Source organism: Cervus elaphus, chromosome 5, assembly GCF_910594005.1.
Source record: "Cervus elaphus chromosome 5, mCerEla1.1, whole genome shotgun sequence".
NCBI lineage: Eukaryota > Metazoa > Chordata > Mammalia > Artiodactyla > Cervidae > Cervus > Cervus elaphus.
In genome coordinates this window covers 128320476-128348388 of record NC_057819.1, presented here as the reverse complement: position 1 = coordinate 128348388, position 27913 = coordinate 128320476, and the positions used below count along the sequence as shown (strand labels likewise).

The 27913-nt window shown below is 59.9% G+C and overlaps 2 protein-coding genes across 4 annotated transcripts in view; both read left to right on the top strand.

Moving 5' to 3' along the window:
• The window catches only part of RAB37 (RAB37, member RAS oncogene family), a 66242-nt gene extending 56498 nt beyond the window's left edge, over positions 1 to 9744 (top strand). Inside the window, exons 1-9 of one of the 3 annotated variants that reach the window (XM_043905588.1) lie at positions 1109 to 1292; positions 3965 to 4075; positions 5107 to 5148; positions 5675 to 5741; positions 5837 to 5889; positions 6818 to 6883; positions 7425 to 7481; positions 7563 to 7639; positions 7820 to 9507. In XM_043905588.1, the coding sequence (XP_043761523.1) occupies positions 1200 to 1292; positions 3965 to 4075; positions 5107 to 5148; positions 5675 to 5741; positions 5837 to 5889; positions 6818 to 6883; positions 7425 to 7481; positions 7563 to 7639; positions 7820 to 7925 (672 nt within the window). In that variant the 5' untranslated portion in view covers positions 1109 to 1199 and the 3' untranslated portion in view covers positions 7926 to 9507. Of the gene's footprint in view, positions 1 to 1107; positions 1293 to 3964; positions 4076 to 5106; positions 5149 to 5674; positions 5742 to 5836; positions 5890 to 6817; positions 6884 to 7424; positions 7482 to 7562; positions 7640 to 7819 lie in introns of those variants that run through there. The other 2 variants (XM_043905590.1, XM_043905589.1) reach the window with 2 other exon arrangements.
• An 821-nt stretch (positions 9745 to 10565) lies between these two features.
• On the top strand, positions 10566 to 27814 carry SLC9A3R1 (SLC9A3 regulator 1). The gene is made up of 6 exons (XM_043905568.1): positions 10566 to 11271; positions 21722 to 21883; positions 22871 to 23024; positions 25580 to 25620; positions 26650 to 26739; positions 26942 to 27814. Exons 1-6 carry the CDS (start codon positions 10807 to 10809, stop codon positions 27134 to 27136), a joined length of 1107 nt encoding a protein of 368 aa, XP_043761503.1. The 5' UTR covers positions 10566 to 10806; the 3' UTR covers positions 27137 to 27814.
• Positions 27815 to 27913: the final 99 nt, after the last annotated feature.

Genomic DNA, 27913 nt, shown 5'->3' with positions numbered 1-27913 from the left:
GGGTTCCTGGGAGGTCCTGGAGACTCAGCTCAAACTGATTCACAGCTTTATGAAATCATTTGGTACCAGACTTTAAGACCTACTAGGTGCCAGAGGGGAGAAGGCAGTGGCAACCCACTCCAGTACTCTTGCCTGGAGAATCCCATGGACAGAGGAGCCTGGTGGGCTGAAGTCCATGGTGTCCTGAAGAGTTGAAGAGACTGAGAGACTTCACTTTCACTTTTCACTTTCATGCAGTGGAGAAGGAAATGGCAACCCACTCCAGTGTTCTTGCCTGGAGAATCCCAGGGATGGCGGAGCCTGATGGGCTGCCTCTATGGGGTCGCACAGAGTCTGAAGCGACTTAGCAGCAGTAGCAGCAGCAGGTGCCAGAAGGGAGGGCCACACGTGGATAAGGCTAGTCCTGCCTTGAGGAGCACCTGGATTGGGAAGTGTGCCGGGAAGGCCGCCTGGGAAGGCTCTCCCGGCAGGGGACATTTTGGGCACAGCCCAAGAGGTCAGGGGGGGAACAGGGGAAGTGTCAAAGTCCAAGCACCGGCCGGGGGCCCAAGCAAGTGTGCTGCAGAGTGAATACCCATCGGTCGGTAAACACAATTACATTCGGATGACGTCGAGCTAGGGCGACTAGCAAAAGCGAAACTGTCTGTGAGCTGAGCTCAGAACGCAGGCGTGCTCTCGAACCCGGCACCGCGCGGCCCAGGGGCGTTTCCAGGCTCCCCGGACCCCGCCCCCAACCCACCCCCCGCCAGGCACCTGTGGACCGCGGGCCGGATGGAGCTCGGGCGTCGCCTGCTGGCCGCGCTGGGCAGCCACAACCCGGGCGCCGGCCCGCGGTCCCAGTGATGCCAGACCTTCCCCAGAAGGCGGGGTCCCCAGGGACAGCTCCCTGTGGGACCCTAACCCCGGCAGCTGGCGACCTTGGGGAGCGGTTCTAGGCTGGATTTGGCCTACACCCTCCGATTGGTGCGGCTCTAGGGGCCTGCCTGCCCCCTCGAGAGCTGACTCTGCGGTCCTGCGCGCCCCCGCGGGACAGCCAGCTCCCCGCCAGCGTTGTTCAGGTGGCGGAACGGAGGGAGGAGCCTGTCGGGGTCCCGGCCCGGGGCGGTGGAGGGGAGAAGAAGCGGGCGGAGCTTCAGGCGGGGCGGTTCCTGCCGGTCCCTCGGCCGCCGCGGGCCCCAGCTCACCTCTGGTCCAGGGACATGACGGGCACGCCTGGCACCGCGGCCACCCGGGATGGCGAGGCCCTCGAGCGCTCCCCACCCTGCGGGCCGAGCCACGATCTCACGGGCAAGGTGGGTGGGCCCCGCGCCCAGCGCTGGGGACTCCGGTGCCGGCTCTGGGGGCCGCCCCTCCCCGCGCCCTTCGCTCCTAGACCCTCCCGGCCCCAGCTCCTCTCTGGCTGCGTCTGCATTGGACTCATCCCATTCCACCCCCCAGCCCCCCCTCACCCCCGGGTCTTCTCAGAGTAAGCGGGGGAGGGTCGAGACAGCCCCCGGGGCCCACGCCAACGTCCAAGGATCTGGGAGAGGGGAGAGGAGCGTAGGAAGTACTGAGTGACTCCCCACCCCCCGAGGACCCCAGCCCCATTTCCCTCTGCCTCACTTCGGCCAGTGCGAGCCCCGGGGAACCCCGGGCTTCTCGCTAGCCCCTGAGCCCACAACTCTCCCAGGGCACAGGCACCCCCAAGCGCTGGGAGAGACTCCGAAGGGACGCCCCCTGACAGCGGGGGAACGTTCGCGTTAATGCCCTTCTCCCAGGGTGGACTAGGACCCCAGGTGCCCCCAGGTGCGACCCCTTCCCCTCCCACCCCTGCAGCCAGCTGCCCACGCCTTCTTCTGGGAGGATGTTGCTAGCCAGAACAGTAGACTCACCTGGGAATTTTTAGACCCTGAGAATGATGGGAGCGGTTGGGCACTGGTACCCCAGCCTGGGAGAGTTTAAGTCAGCTCTCTGGGCCTGGTTCCCTCTGTGGGTGGCCCTGGAGGAAAGGGGGGTTTGCGGGTGGACACTGAGCTGTCTGCCCTTCCTCTGCACTCTGGGAGCAGACAGGTACCGGGATCTCTGAAAGAGGGAGCCCAGAGCCTCCACTCTTCCTCCACAGGGTCGGGGAGAGATGATGAGGGGACTGGCCTGTCTCCTGCGGCATGACCTTGAAGGAGACCTGCTCTCTCTGTGCCTTGCTTTCCTCCCTCCACCACCCCCACCCTCTTCTTTCAGGGGAAGCAAGTCCGCAAGTCACCCGCCCAGAGCCGTTGAGATAGGCGTCCCCGGTGCGGGCTGCAGGCAGGAAATGGGCCCCCAGTGTGTTCAGGGGAGGGGGAGCAGCTGAGAACCAGTCCTGGGCCATGGGGCACTGCCTGACCTCCTTGCTTGACCAGCCAGCTGGGTGTTTGCCTAGGAGGTGGCGAGGCTGGGCAACTGTTTGTGTTTGGTGGACTTGCCTGGCTGGGTGGGTGGCTGGCATCTCTTGCTCAAGGCAGCTGTGGTCTCTAAAGTACACAGGTGCTTGCTTTCCCTCCCTCTCTCCCTCCTGCCCCATCGGGTACTGGTACCCAGGAACCAGGAAGCCATGCAGGCTCCAGAGAGCTCTCTAGCCCCCAGCCCACCATCTGTCCCTTGGGCCAAGTGGGCTTTTGTGGAGAGTTGGCCCCAGCCCCCTTCATACCTGAGGCCTGCCAAGGAGACTGAGACTTGGATGGTCTAAGAGGAGCCTGGCAGAAGCTCCTTGGGAAGGGTTAGAAAGGATGAGGCCACAGGCAGGCAGCCCCCACCCCTGGGCCATGCTTCCAGAATCTCAGGTGGTTCATGCCAACATTTTTGACCCTAGCCACTAACAGACTCTAGAAAGGACTTCAAGAAATCATCCTTCCTTCCTTCTAACCACTGTGGGAACTGCCACAGAAAGGTTAAGGGATCTTCCCAAAGTCCCCCACTCATCCACGTACAAGCCGGGACCCCAGCCTTCATGCACCGTTTGCTCAACTGCCCATCTGTCACCAGGTTAGCTACTCCCATACCCCATGGTCACAGCAGGAAAGCCTTTGGGCTCCATGGTCAAGGTCAAGGCCCCCAAAGGAACACAAACCTTAGTCCCTGGCTCCACCCATTACGCATCTATTCAGCCAGTTGGAAAAAATTCCAGCTTTGGGTCTCAACCCCTGTTCTCTGAGTTTGAGGAGTGACAGGACAGAGGGGTCCCCTCCCCATCCCCACCCTACCCCATCCCCAGCAGAGAGGAGCAGAGACTGGCCAGACAGTAAAGGGGCAGACACACGCCCACACTCCCTCCCGCCCCCCACCCCCCCTGCAAGCCACTTGTCCCACTTGGGAGGTTACTGCGGAAAGCATTTCAGGCCAAATGTCTCTCTGCCTTAGTATAAATTTCAGCCTTTCCTAATTCACGCAAGGCTTTTACAAACAGAAAATGTCATTAGGAACTTCCAAATAAAGGTGACCAAAAATAAAACACTGGAACGCGAGCAATTTTAGAATATGCCTTGGCAACTGACAGAGGCCTATCCGCCTCAGATCCTGATACCCTCCCTTGGGTGGGAATCCCTGGCTGAAATATTAATGCTTCTCCTTCTGGCACCGTGGCCCCACCCACGTGTGCACGCAGGCATGGAACACACAGCAAAGGACGGGATCCCGGCATGGCGTGGAGCGGGGCAAAGGGGGCCAGAGTCTAGACGCACGGAATGTGGTTGTTCTCGGGGCCACCAAGCACATTTGGGGACCTCTTGGTTCCGGGGTCTCAACTCGGGCGTCCCAGAAGCCAGATGAGGACAGGAGGGTCCGAGGGAGCTGCTCCAGCGGGAGCCCAGGAGAGTGGAGGAGAGCAGGAGGCAGCAGGCCTTCCAGAAGCAGACGCCCCCTCGGGGCTCAGCATCCTTCCCCGGCCCTCCCTGGGAGCCCAGAATCTCGCCCCAGTGCCCCATTAACTGCCTCTGCCCCCACCTCCTAGGTGATGCTTCTGGGAGACTCGGGCGTCGGCAAAACCTGTTTCCTCATCCGATTCAGAGACGGGGCCTTCCTGTCCGGGACCTTCATAGCCACCGTCGGCATAGACTTCAGGGTGAGGTGGCTGCAGGCTCCTCCTCCCAGCGGTGAACCAGGGGTCACGGCTTCAGGCACGGGGGGGATGGGGGGTCTGTCCTCTCCCCCCTGCAGGGACCCCTCAGGTCTTCAGTGGCTCACCCTAGAGGTGGCCAACTTAGAGGCGTCTGGGCTGGTGGGGCTCCCTGCCCCCCACAGAATGAGAAATGAGAGACTGCATCTTAGAATCCTGCCCCTGAGCAGGGCAGACACACCCCACACCCCCCACGCTGCGAGCCGGCCCCTCGGGCAAGACGTGAGGTCAGCGCCTGGTCTTTCTGGAGCTCAGGGCAGCACAGCAGAGCAGGAGGTTGGGGAGCTGGACTGGTCCTATGGGGAGAGAGCAGCAGCCAGCATCCTGCCCCCTCACCGGGGTGAACCCATCTTGGGTTGGCATCAACAGATTGGCATCAGGGTTGCCGAGCGCTCTGAGCGCCACACAGCCCCAGGGGCCAGGAGGGCTCAGGCTTAACCCTGGCAGCGGGGCTCTCAGGGGCCGGGTGCCTCCTCCCAGTAGGAGGGGAAGCCTCACCTAGCGGGAGAACCAGGGGGCGACCAGGGCAAAGACAGCCCTGCAGATCTGCCTGCTGAGGTCTCCGAGATGCTGGTGGGCACCTCACCTCGAAGAGCTACTTCACAGTGCTGAGGCTGAGCCCTGGGAGAGGCAGACAGAAGCAGGAAAGAGGCAGGAACACCCCTGCCTCCAGGGCTCAGCCCGTGTGCCCTGCTGAGCCCTGGAGGGGCGGGGCCGGGCACGTTCTCGGCTCCCTTGCCTTGGTGTGTTGTGGACAGACGGAGTCCACAGAGGAGGGCTGCCTGGGGACAGAGTCCCACCGCCCTGATGGGGCGATCTGGCTGGAGACATCTCCGGGGCTCGGCAGACACCCTGGCACCCTGGGGGAGCAGCCAGACAGGATGCCTGCTGCCGTGCAGGACTCAGCAGGACGCAGAAGCCAAGCCGCCTCCCCCGCCCTGAGCACCCACCTCTCCCTCTGCCCTTCTCTCTTTCAGAACAAGGTGGTGACCGTGGATGGTGTGAGGGTGAAGCTGCAGGTGAGACAAGCGGCTGGGAGGGCTGGGGTGTCGGGGAGGGGGGCCGTTCAAGGATGGGGGCGCCTGCCCAGGCTCTTCACCCACCCACAGGAGGCCCGCGGCCCTGCCCTCAGCCTGGGGTAATTTCCTGTGGGGCCCAGGAGAGGAAACGGCTTTTGTTTGTTTGATGTCTGCAGAGAAAGCCGTTCCCAGGCCCCTCTCTTCTGTCAAAGGCAGCAGCTCCAAGTGCCTTCAGACAAGCTTAGGCTTGCTGCAAATCCTCCCTAGTGTCACGGGCCTCACATGCTCTAGGAGGCTGGACACCCCTAATCCCTGGGCTTCACCACTCAGGGCAACAGCATCAGACGAGCTGGAGAACTCATTAACTCGTTAACCACCACCATCTGGGACGTCACCAGGCGCTCACAGGCCCCTGAGAAACCAAAGAAAGAAACCTCTCACCTCCCACACCTGGTACCACAACAAGGGTTTTCTCTGCCCAGCACAGTGCCTGCCCACTTCTGACTGTTTGTCCTTCCCTCCCTAGATCTGGGACACCGCAGGGCAGGAGCGGTTCCGCAGCGTCACCCACGCTTACTACCGAGACGCCCAGGGTAAGGGCAGTTCACCGCTCCCCCAGCCCGCTTGTAACAGTCACCCTTCTGCCCCAAGTCCCCCCGCCCCGCGTGACCTCTCTCTCCCCCTCCAGCCTTGCTCCTGTTGTACGACATCACCAACAAATCTTCCTTCGACAACATCCGGGTAGGTTCTCCCTACCCCACCACTCCCCACTCTCGGGAGCCAGCAGGGCAGGACCGCTTCCTGCTCTGTGGGAATGGGTGGAGCCTGGAATACTGCTGCCTCCCTAAAAACACCCGAGCTGTGACTCAGAAGTCATAAACTCCTCGTGGGCAGCTGATTGGCATGTGGGCATGAAGGCCAAGCAGGCTGTGTGCCACTTGCTTTATCCCTGCCTGTGATTCATGAGTGCACTTCATGACAGCATGTTCAGAAAGTCCCCAGCTCCACCCTGGACAAGAGCTCAAGGGGAGAGCCCAAGCAGAAAAACTCTACCATATATATGCAGCCCAAGTTTCTAGAAAGCAACTCAGGCAGACAAAAATGAGTGGATCTGTCCTCACAAGCAAACTATCCAGTAGTCGAGGCAATAATTCAATAAATATAAGCACTGACTCTGTGCACAGCACAGTGAAGGTTTCACGTGCTCTCTGACCTCAGGAGGTTGGCAAGCAAACCGGGGAAACCAGACATATAGAGATAAAACACTTACCAACCGGATGGAACCCATGGCATCCCTACTGCCTCCTCCAACCCCATGGGCATGGCAGACAGCTCTAATCGATCACAGTAGTTTTGATCACCGAGCCATTACGTGGCCTTAGAATCCTCTACGGGGCACTCAAGGAGAGTGCTGGTGACTAGAGCTGATCTAGAACATAAAGCCTGTACCTCCTCTATCTTCCATAGAACTGAGAGTTACACTGTAAGGGGTTTAGAGCTATTCAGGACTGGAGAGAGGCCCGAGCAAAGATGCAGGAGAGAGAAGGCCCAGGGTATCGTGTTCAGTGATCGGGGGCAGTGAGCAGCCCAGGAGGATCCAGAGGGGAGAAGCAGGGAAGGCCGGGGGAAGGAGGAGAACGGCTGCAGCTCAGCACGCCCTCTCTCACAGGCCTGGCTCACTGAGATTCACGAGTACGCCCAGAGGGATGTGGTGATCATGCTTCTGGGCAACAAGGTGAGTGGCTCCAGGGCAGGGTCGGCCCACCCTCCCCCACAGCCACCAGAGTAATTGCTGGACATCCTGCCAGCAAAGGACCCTTTCCAGCCTCCAGTTCAGAGGTCAGACCTATCTGCAGGCTTCTGCCCATCTCACCTGCCCTCTTAAAGCTTTGGAATTGGCCCCCTGCAGGGAAAGGTAGAGCTGTTTCCTGAGTAGTCCAGGAATGCCCAGCTACTCTGTTAGATCCTAGGGACTAGATACATGGATGAAGATCTGAGATGGGAGAGGGTTAACCTCAACTACCGCCGTCCCTTTGAGGCTGGTCACCACCCCTTTGCCAAGCAGAGTAACCCACCATCTCTCTAAGTTGGGGTGAGATCCCCCTGCTGGGAGCTAAGAACCTGAGGAGGGGGTCCTGGCCCCGGGGTGGATCAGACCACCCGCAGTGCTGCAGGCCACCAGCAGAGGGCAGGGGGTCCTGCTCCCAGGGCAGAGAGAGGGGCCGGCTTGGGGTCAAGGCGTCCTTCCCCCAGAGTGACCCACCTGGGCTTGACAGGCAGATGTGAGCAGTGAAAGGGTGATCCGCTCAGAGGACGGAGAGATGCTGGCCAGGGTAAGTGACTAGCCGGGGGGCGGGAGAGAAGGGATGGGGGCAGCCCAAGACTGGCCACGGAGCACGCTCTCCCCCTGGCAGGAATATGGAGTTCCCTTCATGGAGACCAGCGCCAAGACGGGCATGAATGTGGAGCTAGCCTTTCTGGCCATTGCCAAGTGAGTGCTGAGCCGGGAAAGAGAGCGTGCAGGGCAGGGTGGCGCCATCTGGGATCCAATGGGGCCTGGCCCCTCGCCCAGTCCCTGGGTCTATCTACAGCCTGCATTCGGAGGCCGTGGGACTGGGGCAAGGCTCAGCTCCCCACCGGCTGCCCAGCCCACTTCTCCTTCCTCTTCAAGGGAGCTAAAATACAGAGCCGGGCAGCAGGCGGATGAGCCCAGCTTCCAGATCCGAGACTACGTGGAGTCCCAGAAGAAGCGGCCCAGCTGCTGCTCCTTCCTGTGAATCCCGAGGGTCTGAAAGGAAGCTCCATGCAGCCTCCCCCTGCGCCCCCAGACCTGGCTTCTTCTGAGCGGCTGAGCCAGCGGGGAAAGAGTTGGGGGACCCACTGCACAGCCCCTCCAGACTCCTGCCCCTCCCCTAGCTCCTGGAGCTTCCCTGCGTCCGCAGGGGAGGGCGAAATATTTATCTTTCATTTTAATGACACATAACTTAATCAAAAGGGCATCAGAAAAACCAAGCCAGAGAGCTGGTGGTGGCCCTTTGGCCTTCTAGTACTAGCACTTAGGGGCCTGGGCCTCCCTCCTGACCACCGTGAGGGTGGTACTGCTCCAGCTGAGCACCAGGGGGCACTGATGCACTTCTGGGGCATAAAGGGAAGTAGTGACACCCCCCCCCCACCCCAATCCTTCAGCTGGCAAGAGGCTGAGCAAACCCAGGCCTTCATTTTCTCCAGCTCCCCAGAGAGCAATCTTCCCCAATAAAACAGAGCCCTTGTGCTGGGAGTCAGACCAAAGCCTCTGGAAGATAAGAGATGTGGGGATTAGGCAAGAGACCTGGCTCCCTGTGGGGAGATAGGAGAGGAGTAACAGAGATTAGGTCTATCTGTTTGGCTACCTCTGGGCTTACTGGCCCCCCTTCTGGGAGGTGTACCCCTTTTCCTCCAGCCCACAAACACATGAAGGCACCTGGAAACACCTGGTTCCTGTTCTCTGATCCTTAGATCCCAGAGGAGCCCCTCCTGCCTGAATCCCTGGCCTTATCTTTCTACCTTTCCATCTATGTCTCCAGACACCTAAGGTTATAGACAGGAAAAGGTTATTCTGGTCCCAACTCTTTGGCAGGTATGCAGCCCACAGGCTACTTCTTCGAGCAGCTCTAGTGCTTCTACTGGACAAAAGAGCCCAATAAAGAGAAAGCAGAGAAAACCCTGATCCTGGCGTAGGCAGGAGGCAGAAGTGAGCAAACCTCACGCCATTGTGTAACCCCCAAACTCAAGTGCCGCCTCCTCCCTGACCTCCTTCATTCCTTTTCTCTCAGACAGACAGACCCACGGACCTTAGAGCCCAAACTGCTTTATCTCCCTTCCAACTGAGCCAGCTTAGGGAGTAAGAGGTCCTCCATTTCCGGGTAAATCAATGCATTGTATGCAAAACAAGGTCTGGCTGGTAAGGTCTGGGTGGGGAGAGGGGCTGCAAGGAGTTTCTGTGGCGCCAAGGTCACAGGTCTCCCCAAGCCCTGACCCCAACCCTGGGACGAGGTCAGGAGCTGTGCAGATTATGACCTAGAGACACCTTTACTCCGGCTCTGTACACCAGGGGCCGGGAGAGGGGTGTGTAAGGTACGTACTGCCCATTTCTCAGGCTGCTGCATTTGCTTTCAAAGCAGAAATCTTGCTCTTTGAGCAAAGTCAGCAGCTCCAACTCAGGCCGATAAGGAAGCTCTCCAGGCGGAGCAGGGAGGAGCCTGACCTTGCAGGGTTCTTCTGGGGCCCAAGGCAGGTTGCAGGGATCCAGTCACATGGGCTGCTCTGAGCCTCTAGCATTTGTGTTTTCCAGCATTAAATGGCAGTATTTTGTGGAAAGTACACCCTGTCCACTGTTTCTTTGAGGTGGACATGATGTGGGGGTAGGGGGAGGGCGGGGGCAGTTCATGTTGAAAGAATCGTTGTTGCTTGTCACTAACTGCCAAAATCATTTGATCCTCATCCTTCAATGTCCACCCCTCCCCCAAACTGGTCACCTCACCCTTAACAGACGGCCCCCAGCCTCTGTGACCAGCCTCTCATGTGAAAGTAGGAGCTGAAAGAAGGTTTATTATCTCACGGTCCTAATCATTTTACTTTCTTTGTTGAAAAGCGCCAGGGCTCCTCTGTACCCAGAGATCGGCTACCAGACTCTGACCTGCCTCTCCCCTCCCCCACCTCCCTAGCCAAAGGCTGACGCCGATACACCGTTGACCTGGGTGGCCAGTCTTCGCTGGGCAGTCCCACTGAAGCCTTGGGCGCTCTGCTGGACCTTCACACTGTCCCAGCGAAGATCGGAGCCCGTACCCCTACTAGCAGGTGCTGGGACAGCGCCAAGCGCCCCACAAACAGGAAAATATTGTTATTAGAACAACATTTCTCTTGGGTCCGAGGTGAGCCTGGACCACAGTAAAACTGTGGGGACCTCGCAGCCCCGGAGCCGGATTGGTTTTCCTAGCAACAGTCGCCCCCACTCCACCCTCACCCCCCAACTGGAGATGAACACTTTGGCAGAAGGCTGTTAAAGCCTCAGGGTCCTTTACCCGAGGGTTGGCGCGCTCAATCCCTGACGCAGGTGGTGCTGGTGGCGGGGGGGAGTCAGAACCGATCTCGCGAGCCACCCTGCCCGGTACCAGGAACTCCCCCGCCCCGCACCCAGCGCCCCTCCCCGGGCCTGCACTCCGGCCACTCTGTAACAAACACTTCCACTTCCTGAGCGCTCTTTCTTCTCCCGCCGCGGGGTGCCGAGCGGAGCCCAGAGCCCCGCCCCCGAGTGCTCCCATTGGCCAGCGTCCTTCACCCGGCCAGAGAGCCTCCCGTGAGAGGCGTCTGATTGGCCCCCGGCGGTCCACACCCTCCGCGTGGCCCCGCCCCCGGGGTATGCGGCCCGGGCGGTTTCTGGAACGCTCAGTCGCCGCGCGGGGCGGGCATCGGTGTTTGAGTCCCAGCTTCGGATCTTCGCCGTTCGCCGCCGCGGCTCCCGGGACACCTGCTCGCTTGTTGGCCCGTCCGGCGTCGCCGGGCTGCCTGCCGCTCTCACCCTCGCCTCCCGGCCCGCAGAGTGGGACGCGGAGCTGGACCGGCCCGCCTTCGGACCCCGACTGTACACGGCTGAGCGCCACTGAGCCGTTGCCAAGCGAGATGAGCGCGGACGCGGCAGCCGGGGCGCCCCTGCCCCGGCTCTGCTGCCTGGAGAAGGGTCCGAACGGCTACGGCTTCCACCTGCACGGGGAAAAGGGCAAGGTAGGCCAGTACATCCGGCTGGTGGAGCCCGGCTCGCCGGCCGAGAAGTCGGGACTGCTGGCCGGAGACCGGCTAGTAGAGGTGAACGGCGAGAACGTGGAGAAGGAGACCCACCAGCAGGTGGTGAACCGCATCCGTGCCGCCCTCAACTCCGTGCGCCTGCTGGTGGTCGACCCGGAGACCGACGAGCGGCTGCAGAAGTTGGGCGTCCAGGTCCGGGAGGAGATGCTGCGTGCCCAGGAAGGGCCCGGGCAGGCCGAACCGCCGGCCGCCGCCGGCGAGGAGCGGGGGGCTGGCGGCGAAAATGAGCCTCCGGCCGCCGCGCCAGAGCCTCGAGAGGCCGAGCAAAGCCATCAGGAGCGGGTAAGTGCGGGCCCGGGCCTCGCGGCGAGGCTGGATGGAAGCGGGTGGGAAGGAGAGTAATGGGGAGACCCAGGCGCCCGGGATGCCCAGCCCTGCTCCCCGCCTTGTCTTTCTGAAACTCGATCTTCGGAGGCGAGACTGCTTCCGCCCGCCGACCGGGCCGACTGGCAGTTACAGTCTTGAGGCTGCGTCCCACGACCCCTGCGCCCCATCCCCAAGCTGGGCTGGGACCCTGAGCGCCTTAGGGAGTGAGGGTGAAGGAGGGCGGCGCAAGGGAACCCAGTCCCCCTTTCCTCCACTCTGTTGGTGTCTGTCTGCTCCTACACCCCTTGGGACCCCCAGTTCCACCCCTCCTCTGAGTGGCCAGCTCCCTCCACAGGCCCCCCCGGGGGTGGTAAATGAAGCGGCCTGGACTTCAAAAAGCTGGAGGAATAACCACCTTCTGTGTGGAGCCGCAGCGGTGGGAGGGAAGGGGGCCCTTTCCCCCCTTCCCCACAGCCCGCTGGCCTGTGTATCATTAACTTCAGCCTGGTGGACTTCATCCTCCTGAAGTCCAGCCTGACTTCTAAGAAAGAAGCTCCACCGTCTGCAGGAGATGGGTGGGGGCAGGGCTGAGGGAGGAGGGGCAGGGGCTGGTCCGGGGGCGGTGGCAGCTCAGCCCCCAGGAGGATTTATGATTCTCAGGAATGTGAGGAGTAAGCTAGCTCCTATCTGGGAGCAGGAGGGAAGACCTTGGAGAGGTGGTTGGCTGTGGGGGTGGGGTGCGGGACAGCAGCCAGGAGGTCACCACGGGCAGGTGGTCTTGCCTGGCACTGGCTGTCCCACTCCAGGCCCTGGACAGCAAGCAGGCTGGTTGCTTTCTGCCCACGCTGGGTGTTTATAACCCCAGTCTGGATCAGCTGCAGGAGGGGCAAGGAGAAACAGGACTTCTACTGAGGCTTCCTTGCCCAGAGAGTAGGGGCGGCCTCAAGGTGAGACTGGGAGGAGGAGGGCCGGGGCCTCCCCTGGGCCTCTTCGGCTTTACCAGCTCTCCACCTGCTGGCAGGGGTGTTCGTGGTGCCGGTAGGAGCCTCCCGTGACACAGAAAGGACACAGTTCAGCCTTTCAGTTTGAAGGTGGAGCCCGAGAGGACCAACTGGTTTGGTAGAAGTGAGGTCACCAGGAGCCCTGTCCAGCCGGAGCTGGGTGCTGGGAATGCCAGGGCCACTGGGTGCCCACTTCCTGCCGCCGCCAAGCTGGCCTTGGCAAGGCTGGGGGTGGGGTCACAGCACCCCGGCAGGGGGTTGACCCCAGGGAGTTGAAACACTCATGATCTCTGGTCCCAGACAAATCCAGTTTGAACTTTGTGCCCAGGGCACCGACTTAGCATTCCCGATTTGTTGTGTTTTTTTTTTTTAATGGACTTTGGCACTTGCACAAGTAACCCGCCCCCCTCACCCCGCAAGTTGCAGTCAAGTTCAGCTCCTCCCACTGCCCTTTCAGTTTTACTGCTGGGAGTGGGGGGGCTGGTGGACGCCGAGGCCAGGATGGAGGCTTGACCTTCCACGTGAGCTCACCCGCCAGGCCGTCTGAGAAGCAGCGGAGGTTGGCTTCTGCTCTCTGGGTGACCACAGAATGGGGTTTCCCCCAGGTGGGGGTTTGACACCTGCATCCGTGTGTATGCTTTATCGGGCCAGTTCCTCCAGCCTTTCCCTGGGACATCATCACCAGGCCTCTTGGGATTTCTGGTCAACAAGCGAGTCAGAACTTCTCTGAGCCTTGGTTCTGCCAAGCTCAGAGCATTGGATTCCAGTGACACCTGCCTTCTCTAGGATTTTACAAATAATAATACGCTTGAGCCCCTAGTGGGTGCTGGACTGAGCTCCTTGTGAGCCCAGGCATTTGAATCCCAGCCACGAGCTGGGATCTCCCTTAGCCTCTGTAGCTGCTCAGCAGTGTTAAGCCCCTCTGCTAGGAAATTCCTGTGAAATTTGGTATGGTGGGCATGCAGGTGACTCACCCTGTCTTCAAAAAAAAAAAGTTAACAGACACAAGAGTTCATTGTTCCCTGAGAAGACAAGGTGTGTGTGGGGGGGGGGGGGGTCTGTATAAGGGATACATACAACGTTTGCCTGCTATTGATTACTTTGAATCTGAATTTACTTGCAAAGTCGGGGCTGTCATGACATCTCCGTTAGTTCTTGGAAGTGGAAAAGGTTTTGGTGGGGAGTTGTCAAGCAGAGAGGGTTGGCGGGTGACATCTCATTGGGAGGAGTGACCTGGGTCAACAGCAGTTAAAGACAGAAGGCAAAGGGGTGCTCGTAGTACTGGTCTGGGAGGAAGGAGTGGGGTGCTTCCAGCCCGGCCCACGTCCACCCCTGGGGAGGGAGGAGCCGCAGCACCCCTGCTCAGCTGTACTCGCTGGGCCACCTCGAGCCAAGTTTCTCTGAGCTTCCATTTCCTCTCGTTTAATTCGGGCGTGACGACACAGAGGCCTCGTGGGGTTGGCGGGTTACATGAGGATGTCTGTTAAGTCAGTAGCTCAGAGCCTCCACTAAGTAAGCATTCAGTGAACGCTGGTGGCTGGCCTCTGAGTTAATAAACATTTCACAGTGACCATTATACCCTCACCCAGGAGGTGCAGCCAGGCCTGGATCTGCCCCTCTCGTTGGGCATGGGCAGCTGTGACCAAGCCTGGCATCCCTAGATGCTCAGTCTGGGATCACTATTGAATAATCAGCCCTTCACAATCTGGTCGCCTCGCTCCCGCCACCGCCCCTCTCGGACACCCCCAGCCCACCGAGCCACACCGAGGGTCCGGATTCCCTCCCAGCGTGCCATGCGCTTTGAGCCTCTGCACCTGGTATTTGCACTCGCCAAGCCACCTCGGGCCAAGTTTCTCTGAGCTTCCACTTCTTCTCGTCTAATTTGGGGGTGACAGCAAACCCTTGGGAACCCTCAGTCCCCTTCTGCGCCGGGCACGCTCCCCAAGACCACTCAGCTCCCAGGCGGCCTTTCCTCTACCCCACAGGCAACATGAGCCGTCTTGTCTCACCTCTGCCTGCTTTCTGTCCTTCCACTTTTCTCACCCTCAACGCCCAGTATCTGAATCATCGGTTCACTTCTCCTCCCCCGACCTGACCTCCTTCAGAGTCCCAAGGGCAACAGCTGTAGCTTATTTATGTTTATCGCCCCAGCGCTGTCCAGGCTCAGGGCAGGGAGGGCCTCAATAAATAATTTTTGCATGAATGAATGCTTGCTAAACAGCCTTGGGGGACCTTTGTCCTAGGTCATCTCAGCCCAGCCCACCTGGGCCTGCGTGTACCTAGAGAGCACACCCAAGAGATCGGAATTCCAGATAGAGCTTATTGGCTTTTTCTTGCCTACTAGCAGCTTCCATTTTAAAGCCAGAAGTCTGGGAATGCCAGCTCTGCTGCCTACTGGCTCTGGGGCCCTGATGGTTCATCATTCCCTGCAAGCCTCAGCTTCTCCCTCTGTGAAATGGGGAGAGAGGCTCCCAGCCTGCAGGGTTGTGGGGGAGATTTGATGAGATGATGGGGATGAAGGGGAGTGTAAGTGCCCTGCTTGGGGGTGGGGTGGGGGGTGGGTTCCCGCCACGCCTGACACTGATCCCAGAGGCAGAGACCGGGTAGGCACCCTAGGTGGCACAGTGCGGGGTGGGCATGACTCACTGGCAGCCTCCAACCTCTTTCCCAGGTTTCATCTCACACAGGCGAGGGCAGAGGGGGATTTGAGCTGCAGGATGTTTGGATTTGAAAGGGACTGGGTGGGACGATTTCTTCTTAAACCGCATACTTGGGATTTCTCACTCCCCAGGGATTCAACCCCCTTATCTTCTGGTTCCTGTTCAATCCTGGAGACTATTCTCCTGGAGAGAGGAAAGGGGCTTCCTTCTCAAGGAAGCCTGTCATGTCTCCATAAGGGCCCTTCTCTGCCTCCCTAGGCTTCCCATCCACCGGCCCCCAAGAAAGTGGAGGGGTTAGGAATTAGGAGAAGAAGGGGCCTCACCAAGGTTATGTGGACGCTGCAAGCCTCTTAGAGAAAGCAGAGCTCTAGACCCAGTAATGGGAGCTCAAGGCAGAGAAGGAAACCCACATTTCTCCTGAGTCTGCTAATTGCCTGGCCCTGTGCCCTAAAGATAATGATACAAATTCCATTGTTCTTTTTTGTTTTCCCCCCACCACAACCCTGCAAACTAGGTATTATTTTCTCCATTTTGTAACTTGATAAATAATAAATGGTAGCTATTATCTGTGTCTGGCAACCTGCTCTGTACTAAACATGCCTTACTTATCTCGGTGAATCCCCACGACCACCCTGTGAGACAGAGATTAGCCCTACCGTCTGCCTGCAGAGGCTGAGGCTCTGTCGTTTCTGGGGGTGGCCCCGGGCTTCTGAGCTAGTGAGCCTTCACCTTGCAGCAGGGCAGTGTCAGAACCCCGCTCACTCGGACTCTGCCCATCACATTCTGAGCCACACAGGGCCATCACATAGGCATAAGTTCAGGCTGCTGGAACCAGCTCCCTGCAAGGTTCAGGGCTCCCAGGTGCTTCTGTCTCCAGGGGACACAATCAGGAAAGGTGTCAGCCCTGATGGGAGGCATTGGCCCAGAAGGGGCAGGCTCCAGGCCCCATCCTTCTTGTGTGATGGGCCTGGCAGAGAGTGACGTAGTCTGTATCCTCATCTCCAGGGCGTGAGAGCCGCCCTTACTGGCTCTGGGGCTCCCCTGTAGCACAAAGGACCACCCCCCCCACAGAGGCCTACTTTGACTTTCGGGTTAGATCTGGGTTCTAGTATCACTCACAGCCGTGGGACTGAGGCCAGAGCTCTGACTTCCCAGGGACAAAAGGCTCCAGCGTCTCCCTGTGCTTGTTATAAGGTCATGATGCCCAAATGAGACAGCAAAGGCCGTGGGGATGTAGGAATAGTTGAGAGTGAGACCTCTGGGGTCTGTAGAATGGGCCTTTTCGGCAGCCACTGGCCACACGTGACTCCTAGCACTTGAAGTATGCCAGTCGAAACTGAGATGTGCAGTAAGGGTAAGATCAAACACATACCAGATTTTGAAAACTTAGTACGACAAAAAGGATGTAAAATATCCCATTACTAACTTTTTACTAGATTACCTGTTGGAATGATGATATTTTGGATATGTTGTGTTAAATAAGGTTAAAATTGATCACTCATGTTTCTGTTTTACTCTTTAATGTGGCTGCTAGAACCTTCTAAGTTACCGACATGACTGGCATTCTGTTTCTGTGAGACAAGCTGCTCTGGTTGTTCTTTAGTTGTTAAGTCATGTCCAGCTCTTTGCAGCCCCATCAACTGTAGCTCACCACGTTCCTCTGTCCATGGGATTCTCCAGGCAAGAATACCTGTGGGTCGCCATTCCTTTCTCTAAGGATTGAACCCTTGTCTCCTGCTTGTCAGGCGGATTCTTGACCTTGCCGCTCTAGATCTGAGCTCAAAGCCTCCCCTCTTCTCCCATCAGCTGCATGTACTTGAGCAATTTATGCCGTCTATTTGAACCTGACTTTTCTCCATGTGGGGGCTTCCCTGGTAGCTCAGATGGTAAAAGCATCTGCCTACAATGCGGGAGACCCAGGTTCGATCCCTGGGTCGGGAAGATTCCCCTGGAGAAGGAAATGGCAACCCACTCCAGTACTCTTGCCTGGAAAATCCCGTGGACTGAGGAGGCTGGTAGGCTACAGTCCATGGGGTCGGGAAAAGTCGGACATGACTGAGCGACTTCACTTCACTTCATTTCCTCCACTTCGAAGTGAGGGTGGTAATACCTTCCTCAAAGAGTTATAGTTGGGTCTTAGTGAGAAAATACACTTAAAAGCCCCACTGTGGTGCTTGGCACGTAGCAAGTGCTCGTTAAAGGCCAGCTGCTCTTTGTTATTTCAGCAGAGTCCCAATTTCACAAGCTCCAAGAAGGTCCTTACCGAGCTTCTTGGGACCGCCCACGGGAGTTAAATCCAGCGGCTTCTGGGAGGAGGGGGAGGGATGAGAAGGGTGACGGGAGAGAGCCTGCGGGGGCAGGCAGGCATGGGGCAGCCAGCCTGGATGGTGTCCAGCCAGGCAGCAGCCCAGGTACCAGCCTGCTCCATCCCAGGCTTGCCCAGCCCTGGGGAGACCTGAGCCAAACGCTCCGTCGGGCATGTCTCTGGCCAGCACCAGGAGAGAAGAGTCGGGGAAGGACCTGGCTCAAGGCCCTTGAGGAGCAGTGTCAGAGCAGTAGCCCCTCATGTTATCATCCGGATCCCACCCTGCGAAGCTCCAGAAAGAGGCTTCCCTGCTGAGAAGCGGCGGGATCAAGGGCCAGAGTCCCTTCTTTTTCCACAAAGGGAGGTTGTCCGGCATTCCTCAGCGTGTGCAGACCTAGGGCGGGGGTCTTCTAGGGTGAGATCCATGAAGCCACATCGGGGTCAGAGGTCATGAGTCAGTGGCAGCCAAGCCCTTGGTCGTCCGTCCCTTGGGGTGAGGAGAGGATGCTTTCAGCCCAGAGCCCTGGACCCTGGCCTGCAGTCTGAGCTCCGGGTCACCCCGCAGCCTGTCCTAAAAGACAGCGCCCCCACGCTGCCCGGTCACACGTGCCCCCAGGCAGAGCCACCTCCTCCACCCTGGTTTCCTTGAAGAGCTGGCGCCAGACCCAGGCCTGTCTCCAGAGCAGCCCTGGCCCCTTCCCCTCAGTATCCCCCACCCCTCCCCCACCAGAGGACCAGGTCTCCCAGTCTCCGCCCCCCCACCCATCCCCCCTTGCTGAGGCCAGATTCCCGGGCAGGGGGCGGGAGGTACCATTCTTATCTAATTTGCATAAACTCGAGCCCCGGCTGGCTGGGCTGGGGGAGGGGCAGTGACCAGTCACCTCTATCTGTTCCCCTGGCCACCCCGGTGGTCTTCCTGCTCCTCCAGCCCCACCTTCTGGGACCCAGAGCCGGCGAGCTTATGGGATGTTTTCCATAGGGCTCATCACCCTGGCGTCGGCCAGGGAGGGGCTGGCCCAGTGGGGCGTTGGCCCCCGGCCTCCCTCCCCGGGGAGGAGGGGAGGAGCAGGGAGCGGCCGGGCCCGCTCCCCAGAGACGGTCACTGGGATTAGGGTATCGACTTTCCCCAGCCTCCCAGGTGGCTGCTGATGGTGCCTATTGAATTCTGTGCCCGACGCCTGCTCCCTGGGCCGCGTGGGTGGAGGTGACTGGGCGGCCACTCGGGGGTGGGGCTGGGCTCCCTGGGAGGGGGGGAGGAGGTGGTGGAGGGAGCAGCCGCCAGGCCTGTGCAGGGTTTGGGGCCGCCTGAGACCTGGGGGGTGGCAGAAGCCCGCAGAAGAGTCTGAAGGCAGTGCTCCTCGGGGGTCGGGAGTGAGAAGCTCGTCCAGCCCCGGCCGCCCCAGCCTGTTTGCACAGCCCCGCAGCCACCACTGCCTGGCAGTCCCCCTTCTCACTTCTCTGCCAGTCTCCTCGCTGAGCAGATCCTGATTTTTTTTACTTCCAAGCTGCCATGGTCACTTGAAGACCCACCTGAGTGTCTGAACAATCTGGCCATATTCCCCTCAAAGTCACCCCACCTCCAGCACGGACCCCTCTGGAGCTGCAACCACGGCCCAAGGCCGCTTGTGAGCTCCTAGGGGCCCCATGCCAGGCCCAGGATGTCCTGGAGGGCCCAGGTATCCCCTCGGTGGCCAGCGCCTGACATCTCCACATCTCAGTGCGGGGCCTCGGGGAGCTGCCCCAGGACTCCGGACAGCACCAGCCTCCACCAGGCCGGGCTGGGCTCCTTTGATGACTGACTCAGCAGCTGGCAGTGACAGTTCTGGAGGCAGCTGGAAGAGGGGTGGAGAGAGACATGGGAAGGGGAGCCCCCTGCCCAGTCTTGGGGGGCTTGGGAAGGTAGGAGCTGGGTGGGGTTCTATACTAGTCTGAGCACCTCAGAAAATGCCTGGGGTTTCCTGGACCCCTGGGAGGGGATCTGCCACTTCCTGAGATCCTCGGCCTGGTGCTGGCAGAGGGGCGTGAGGTGCAAAGGACAGGTCCCCAGGCAAGGGTCCCCAGGGTGCCAGGTGCTCCGGATCAGTGAGGGAAGCCACCAGGCCTGCCTGCTCCCAGCCGAACCGCCCTCCCCGGAAGGAAGCCTGTGGTTTCATCATCTCCCCGCCCCTCCCAGCAGAGGCTGCAGCCCGAGTTTGCAGCTCTTGCCCAAGTGGGCCTCCTCCCAGTCTAGGCTTTGAGTCCTCCCATGGATGGTGGCAGGGCACACGGGTTTCCAAGTCAGAGCCCGGGGTGGAGTCCTGGCTCCTCTGCCAAGGAGCTCGGGCCCTGGGCTTCACGTCTGGGGTCTCACTTTCACCATCTCCAGGATCGGGGTTAGGGTTAGGGTCCTAACGCACAGGAGGGAGGCTCTTTGGAGTCAGGGGCAGCGGGAGGGGCAGGAGACAGCGGGCCACACTCTGGCTTCCCCGTGATTCACCCTCCCCGCTTTCTCAGGGTGACAGAGGAGCTCTGGCCACCGAAAGCCGAGCCTCCCCACTGCGGCAACTGGTCGGACCTGTTCCTGCTCCTCGGGCCTGTGGGAGGGCTTAGCTCTAGGGGAGAAGAGCCTCACTTACTCCCGGAAGTAGATGGGGGGGGCGGCCACCAGCAGGGGGTGGATGTGGGGAGTCCGTGAGGAGTGGGCCCCGAAGCCAGCAAGGGCCAGGGAGGGATGAGGGGACCTGGAGAGAAGCGGGGGTCCCCGTCCCCTTTTTCATGCTCACTTAAGTGCCTCTGCTCTTGTCTGGGATGCCCAGATCGGGGTAGAGCCAAGCCTAACTGTCACCTCGCCCTCCTTCCGGTCTGGGCCTCTCCACACCCCCAGTCAACATCCTGAAGCTGAAAGGCCGGCCCAGGCATCTGAAGGAAAGCAGAGTCACCCTCCCCACCCCCCACCCCCCATCCTCCGCGGAGCAGAGGGGTGGGGGCTGAGTCCACCGCAGGTGGCAGCTGCCTCCTGGGCCCAGCAGGTCGGGGCAGGAGGGCTATGGGGCCTCCCCGCCCCGCCCCTCCCTTGCCTTTTCTCCAGCTGGGCAGTGAGGTTTCAGAGCGACCAGCACCCCACCCTCGAAATCTCATCTCTCCGCTTCCTGTGACTGACTGACCATCAGTATTAGCAACGACGGGGGCATCCCCTCGTGCACAGGGGTGTAGGGTGGTCAGGGGCTCCCACCTATGTTAATTGGACCTCCTAGCAGCCCTGGGAGGCAGGTGGCATTAAAAACAGTCTATAAACAAGGAACCCAAGGCTTTGAGAAGGAAATGACTTGCCCCGGGTCACCGAGCTGGTAAGCTGGAAGCTGGGCCAGGGCCCTGACTTCAGCATTTGCTCTTTGCCTGGCATCCGGGTGATAATCCAAAACTGGCAGGCCTGGGGGCCGGGGGAATGGGAACCCCATGTCCATCGTGGGCTCAGAGCTCAGGCCCCCTCAGTTTCCTCCATCATGTAAACGTGCCCTCGGGCTGCAGCTTCTAAGCTAAGCTGCTTAGGCTGGGCCAAGGATGGTGGGAACTGTTGCACGCTGAGGGTCTGAGTGTTTGAGCACCTCTCGGCGGGTCCTCTCCAGGTCACGGCCACACAGGGCTCCCCGCAGTCCAGCCCTGCTTTCCACCACCCCCTCCCATTCAGGCTCCCTGGGATCCAGCAGGCTGTTTGGGGTTCTGTCACTACCTTCGTCCTCGGCCTTGGTTCCGCTGGTGGGACGTCTGGGGCCCCTGGCTGTACCTCCCTCAGCCCCATGGTCATCTGGCTCCCAGCTCCCTTTAGGTGGGCCGTTTGGCTTGGTGGGGACAAGCCGGGAGTCCGTGTTGGGGGGGGAAGGCTTTACTGTGAATATGTAAACCAGCTTTGAGTGAGCACCTGCCCTTGCTTCTCCCCTGCAGAGAGGAGGGTACAAAGCAGCTGGGGGTCCCCGCTCACTGTCCCAGGCACTTAGGCTGGTAGGGATGCTGCCAGGAGGGGAGCAGACCGAGCCATCAGCTGGGAAGGATGAGGTAGCCATCTAAACACCACGATAAATGGGCTTCCCTAGCAGTCCGGTGGTTGACTCCACACGTCCTGTGCAGGGGGGGCATAGATTCCATCCCTGGTTGGGTAACTCAGATCTCACATGCCTCTCGGTGTGGCCAAAAACAAATAACATGATTAACCTTAGAATTTCAGAAAGGCAGAGACCTGAGCTAATCCGCTCCCACCCCTCACTTGCCTAAAGAGGGAAACGTGTCATGGACTCAGGGGTGGCGCTGTGCCCAGGGGCACCCAGGCAAGTTGCAGCAGGGCAGGGTCCCCGGCCAGCATTCTCTGGCTGCTGGAGGATCTGAGGAACCTTCCTCGGTCGGGGGGATGGGGTCAGGCACGGAGCAGGGAGGGCGGCACCCCAGGCCGGTGTGGAAGGACCACGTCCCCCGCTTTCTCCCCACAGCGCGAGCTTCGGCCTCGGCTCTGTGCCATGAAGAAGGGCCCCAATGGTTATGGCTTCAACCTGCACAGTGACAAGTCCAAGCCAGGCCAGTTCATCCGGGCGGTGGACCCAGACTCTCCTGCCGAGGCCTCGGGGCTCCGGGCCCAGGACCGCATCGTGGAGGTAATGTGAGGCTTCCTGCCCCCTTCCCAGGCTCCTCCTTCCTGATGGCCTCCTGGGCAGCGAACACTGCATCTGCTCCTTGGTTAGCCCGTGAGGCACCCCGACAGCCCGTAGTTGCTGGAGAGAGGACGGGGAGAATGGTGGGTGAGTGGGCAAGAAGAAAGGAAGGAAAGATGGGGGACTCCCTGGCAGTCCAGTGGTTAGGACGCCACGCTTCCACTCCTGGGTCCTTGGTCAGGGAACTAAGATCCCACAAGCTGCAAGGTGTAGCCAAGAAAAAGATTTTTTAAAAAGGAAGGAAAGATGTGTGAACGGATGGATGGACAGACAGAGAGGTGAACTGACTTCTTTCCTGCTTGCACCTCCTGCGGGCTCTTGGCGGAGCAGACACGCTCAGCGGCCCACGGTTCCCCCTTCCGTCCAGGGAGCTGCCTGGGGCCATGGCCAGTTTCCCGCTCTCCGAGGCCTCCTCACCAGCACAGGGACGGGGCGGAGCTGGGGGCCATGAAATCCGTCCCCCGAGTGAGGCTGGGCTGGCAGGCTCTTGCACTCTTGTGCTCTGCCGGTCAGAAGAGGAAACGTGAACCCAGGGCCTGGGGCAGGTCCCAGAATCTCAGTCTTCGAGCCTCAGAGCTGGAAGATCAGCTCTCCCAAGACGTCTCAGTTTACAGGCGAGCAAACCAAGGCCCAGGCAGGGAAGTACCTAGAAAAGCTGGGGCCCAACCCAGGCCTCCCAGACCCTTCCCGAACCGTCTGTCACAGCTGTGTTTGTTCAGTCTCGGCCGGGTATTTTCTTTGGCTTTTCCCACGTGTCCTGCCTCCCCATCCAACTGTCGAGTGGGAGGACCACTCAGCCTGGTTCAGGGCCTACAGGCCGGGGGTGCTGGGGTGGGCACTGCGTGTTCACGATTGCCAACCAGCTCAGCCTTCACCTGCCCCCCGCCCAGAACTGAGACCTGTGCGGCTAACCCCTGCCTGCACCCACAGGTGAACGGGGTCTGCGTGGAGGGCAAGCCGCACGGGGAGGTGGTGTCTGCCATCAAGGCCGGCGGAGACGAGGCCAAGCTGCTGGTGGTGGACAGGGAGACGGACGAGTTCTTCAAGAAATGCAAAGTGATCCCATCGCAGGAGCACCTGCAAGGTGAGCTGGGCTTGGCAGCCTGAGGGCCCCCCCCGGTCAGGAATGTGCTCTGGACTTTATTGGGTCCCACGGGAGGGGAGAAAGGTTGGGGGAGAGGGTCTTGGAGAGGAAGCCAGCGTCGGCAGTGGGTTTCTGAGGATGGTGTATGGCTGGCGGGTGGGGGGTGGGGACCCGCACAAGGGATGGTGAGATGGAATGGGCTGCTGATTCCGCAGAGGGAGGGGACCCCCCTCCTCCCCATGTCCCCCCCCCGCCCCCCGCCCCACTCTACTCGCAGTAAGCGCTCGGGGCAGGGCCGATGCAAGGAAACAGTTAACTCTGGGGCGGCTTCCAGCCTTAGCTTGGTCAGATCAGAGTCCAGTGACAGGGCCCCAGTGCCTCCCCTTCCCTTCTCTCAGGTTGTCTTGGAAACCCAGGCTTGCTGGCTTGAGAGCGGTGGGTCCCTGGGCCCCTGCCCTCCCCCGCCCCTCCATCACCCTGCCAAGCCTGGCACCTCCCCCGCCCTGGCCCAAGCCAAACGGGGCAGCCGCCGCCCAGGAAAGGAGGAGCTGAGCCGTGCTCTGCCCCCTGGTCTGGACCTTCTCCCTGGGAAGATGAAGATGGCTCCCAGGGGTTGCGGGACTGGGCGGAACCTCTTTGGACTTTGCAATGGGTGGGGTTTCCTTGAGGGTCAGATGTGGGGCACAGGGGTCCACACAGAGGTCTTGCCACAAATTCAGATCGCCAACTTGGAGGGGCCCAGTGGGTCCTGGGGGTATCCTGGAAGTCACTAGCAGACTCCGGTCATGGGAGGTGGGTACCACTGTACCCTTGTCTCCCAAGTTCATGGAAAGCAGGTAAGTTTGATAATCCCCATCCTCATTAGGGGGGAAACTGAGGCCCAGAGAAGTCCCCCCAGCCTTGCTCTTGGCAATGTGGTATGAGAAAGTGAAAGTGTTAGTTGCTCAGTCCCATCTGACTCTCTGCGATCCCGCCAGGCTCCTCTGCCTGTGGAGTTATCCTAGGCCAGAATACTGGAGTGGTTTGCCATGCCCTCCTCCAGGGGATCTTCCCCACCCAGGGATGGAACCCAGGTCTCCTGCGTTGGCAGGTGGATTCTTTACCACTGAGCTGCCAGGGAGACCCCAGTGTGGGAAGACACGGCTGAAATCCGGACTCCCCTCGGCTGCTCCTGTACCTGCCCCTGCCTCCCCCAGCACCCTTCTCCCCCGACTCCCAAGTCATCAGCCCTCTCTCTCCCCGCTGGCTGGGCAGGAAGGGCCCTGGGAACCTCCATGACTGCAGCCTCTGATCAGAGGACCTGCGGAGGGAGGCGTGGGGGCGGGTCCCCTCCCTGGGTGTCCCTCCTCCCAGGTGGATGTAACTCTGCACGTCCCCAGCCGCTGCCTCCTGCCCACAGCTGGGTAGACCACAGCTCACGGGTGAGCGGGGTACAGTGGAGGGTGGGAGTGAGTGTCCCCGTGTCCCGCAGTCCCCTGCCCAGCCACTGTGGGAGGCTAGATGAGAGATGTTCCTGCCCCGGTCCAGGGCAAGGAGAAAGACGTACCCTGATCTTAAGCTAAGAGCTCAAAAGAAACCCACCCAAGCTGACTGGAGATGGAATAGCCCCCTTTTGCAGCCAGGTGGGGAGTCTACCCTGAGTGACGCCAGGGAGGGTGACCCCAGGGCATGCTCGCCTTCTGACCCCACCTGCCACCACCAGGTTTCCCCTTGGCTGGGGGAGGGCATGCCCAGGACTCTGCCCTGAGGCCCCCCTCCATCCCCAGGAGGATGGGGTTCTTTCACAGCTGATAATCATAACCAGGGCGTGGTTCCCAGTTCTGTTGACACACCGTCACCTAGGAAGCATTCGAAAAATACTGATTCCTAGGCTCGTCCCAGACCCACTTAGACAGACACCCTGGTGTCAAAGCCCAGGGATCTGTATTTCTAACAAGCTTCCTGGGTGGTTGGGAGGCAGCTGCCTGGAATTTCAGCCCCATCTATGACTGCTTTTTTCAAACAGCTCCTTACTCATCAGTGGTTCTTGGGATTAATTGAATAGGCACCTTTTTTCCTTTTTTTTTTAACTTTTTATTTTGTACTGGAGTATAGCCGATTAACAATGTTACAGCACTTTCAGGGGAATAGCTTAGGGACTCGGCCATACATACACATGTATCCGTTCCCCCCCAAACTCCCCTCTCGTCCAGGCTCCACGTAACAGTGAGCAGGTTCTTGTTGGTTATCCACTTTCCATGTAACAGCGTGTACATGTCCATCCCCAACTCCCCAACCGTCCCTCCCCCATCTTTTTAATGAAACTGAATAGGAAATCTCAAAGAGCCTTGAGATATAGTGAGGGCAAGTTGTTTTGTTAAATGTTACATAGTCTGAGGCTGCTAGGTTGTCAAAATGTCCAGTGTACTATAGTGGGTGGCAGTCAGGAGACTTAAACACTGACCTTGGGGAACAAGGTCAAACGGTCTAGCCAAACCCCACGACCCCCTGCCTTCCGCGCCCCACTCTGTTCCCACGGCTTCTGACTCACCTGCGCTCTTCTCTTCCCCATCTAGGTCCCTTGCCTGAGCCCATTACCAATGGGGAAATCGAGAAGGTAAAGGCAGAGCCCTGATGCTTCTTGGGCTCAGCCCTAGGGCTGCAGGAAGAGGGGGAGGACGTGTGGTTAGGAGGAGGACAGGGTCTGGTTCAGGTGAAGACCTCACGTCTCGAGCCCCGGGCCGTGTAAGGGCCCCAGCCTGGGGCTGAGGCAGAGGGGATGGAGCCGCCTGGCCAGGCCCATCCTGGGTGACAGGCCCCGCCTCCAGCTCCCCACCACACAGGAGGCCATTCTTCCCCCCAAGAACAGAGCGGCAGTGTCTGCCCTCGGGCTGCCGGGCCCCTGCTACTTCCAGTCTCGGTTGGGAGAACAAAGCCCCTCCTACCCGGGCCGAGGGAAGTGGGGGCCGGGGGAGAGATGGCGCGGCCCGGTGCCAGCTGGGGCCACGGGAACCCAGGCAGAAGCTCAGTGTCCAGCTGCGGCCCGAGGCCTGGGCTCTGGGACAGCCCCCTCGGGGTCAGGCCACAGGGCGGGAGGGCTCCTCAGGGCCTGCTTCCAGGCTTCCTCTCCCGGGGGCTCCTGCTGGGGGCGCAGCAAGAAGGCCCTGAGCGGGTCTCTAACTCTCCCCCACCTTATTCCCTCAAAGCCCTTCTTGGCTGCTTGGGGGTTAAGATTTCAAGAATCCGGGGGTCAAGTCCAAGTAAACAAGTCAGGTGGGCTGCAGGAGACTCGGGACATCACGGGTGTTCCCCACACTCAGCAGAGTCTCCCGGCGCCCCCACACCCCTCCGTGGTCACTGTGCTAAGGAGGAGTCAACCCCAGAGGCTGCCTGGGAGGACAGGGGCCGGGTGAGCCATCCAGCTAATCCCACGAGGGGTGGTCTTGCTGCCCTGGATGGTGGAACCCGGCTGCCCTCTGATCCTTGGAAGAATGTGCAAGTGCAAATCCCCGCGGGGCCCTGGCAGGCTCTGGCAGCGGGACTCTGGGGTGGATGGCAGGACTCAGACCAAGGTCCCGTCTTCCCCGGAGTGCCCTTCATGGCTCAGGACTGCCCACCCACACGCCTCCTCTCCTCTCTGCACCAGGAGAACAGTCCTGAAGCCCCGGCCGAGATGGCCTCTGAGAGCCCCGTGCCACCCCTGGCAAGAACCGCCTCCAGTGACACCAGCGAGGAGGTAAGGCCGGCCAGCTGGGCGGGCGGGGGTGGCACTGGGTGGCAGCAAGTCCGCTCCCAGGTCTCGCTCGCTCCTGGCACACCAGCCTGCCGTGGAGGTCACACGCTGAGCCACGTTCTGTTCTCGTGACCTGGCTTCCCCGCGCGCGGCCTCAAGGGAGCACCTCGCCGAGGCGCTGAGGCCCCCCCCTTCCTCTTTGCAGCTGAATTCCCAAGACAGTCCCAAGCAACAGGACTCCACGGCACCCTCATCTACCTCCTCCTCGTCCTCCGACCCCATCCTGGACTTCAACATCTCCCTGGCCGTGGCCAAAGAGAGGGCCCACCAGAAGCGCGTCAGCAAACGGGCCCCTCAGATGGACTGGAGCAAGAAAAACGAACTCTTCAGCAACCTCTGAGCTGTACCCCACCCCCGCCACCAGGAAAGCCCAGCCCCACACCCAGCCCGACCCCCTCTCCCCTACTTATCCCCAGATCAACACACAAATCAGCACCAGCATCTCCTCTCTTGGCAAATCTGATCTTTCTAGAGAACTGTGTTCTTCCCTTACCTCCGACAAAGTGACTGGTTTTCTGTCCTGCCCCAGTCAAAAAGCATACTCTGTGTGTCCCTCCTCGCTGGGTGCTTCAGCCCACCTAGAGCCCCCCTGCCACCCTCCTGGGACGTCACTGGGACCTCCATCGAGCAAAGATCCTGAGATTGGGCAAGAGGTCACCTTCCCTCCTGACCCCAAGTGACGACTAGGTCCGGGATCCATCAAGGACTCCGATCACAGCAACATCGCTGAGTGGACTGGGGCCACCATCCTCAGAGCTGTGACTTGGGCATCTTATTTCTGATTTTTTAAGTGCAGTACTACAGTTTAGATGGACTTTCGATTCTTGATTAACATGATTTCCCAGGTTATTGCATCCGGGACGTAGCAGTGGCCCTACCCTTCCTTCAACTTTTGTTTCTGCTCCCACCCCAGAGACCTGGGCAATATGGGGAGGGTCTGGCCACCCCCTGCCCAGCCCTGAGCCAGACACAATTGTAAGGAAACTCTTACCCGAAATTCAACTAGTTTCTCCAAACAGCCTTGGCCTCTGTGTGTTCTTTTGCAGCTCTGTCCATGCGTGTCCCCAGAGTGGCCTCTGGCCGAGAGGACGGTCCAGGACTCCCTGGGACTCTAAGC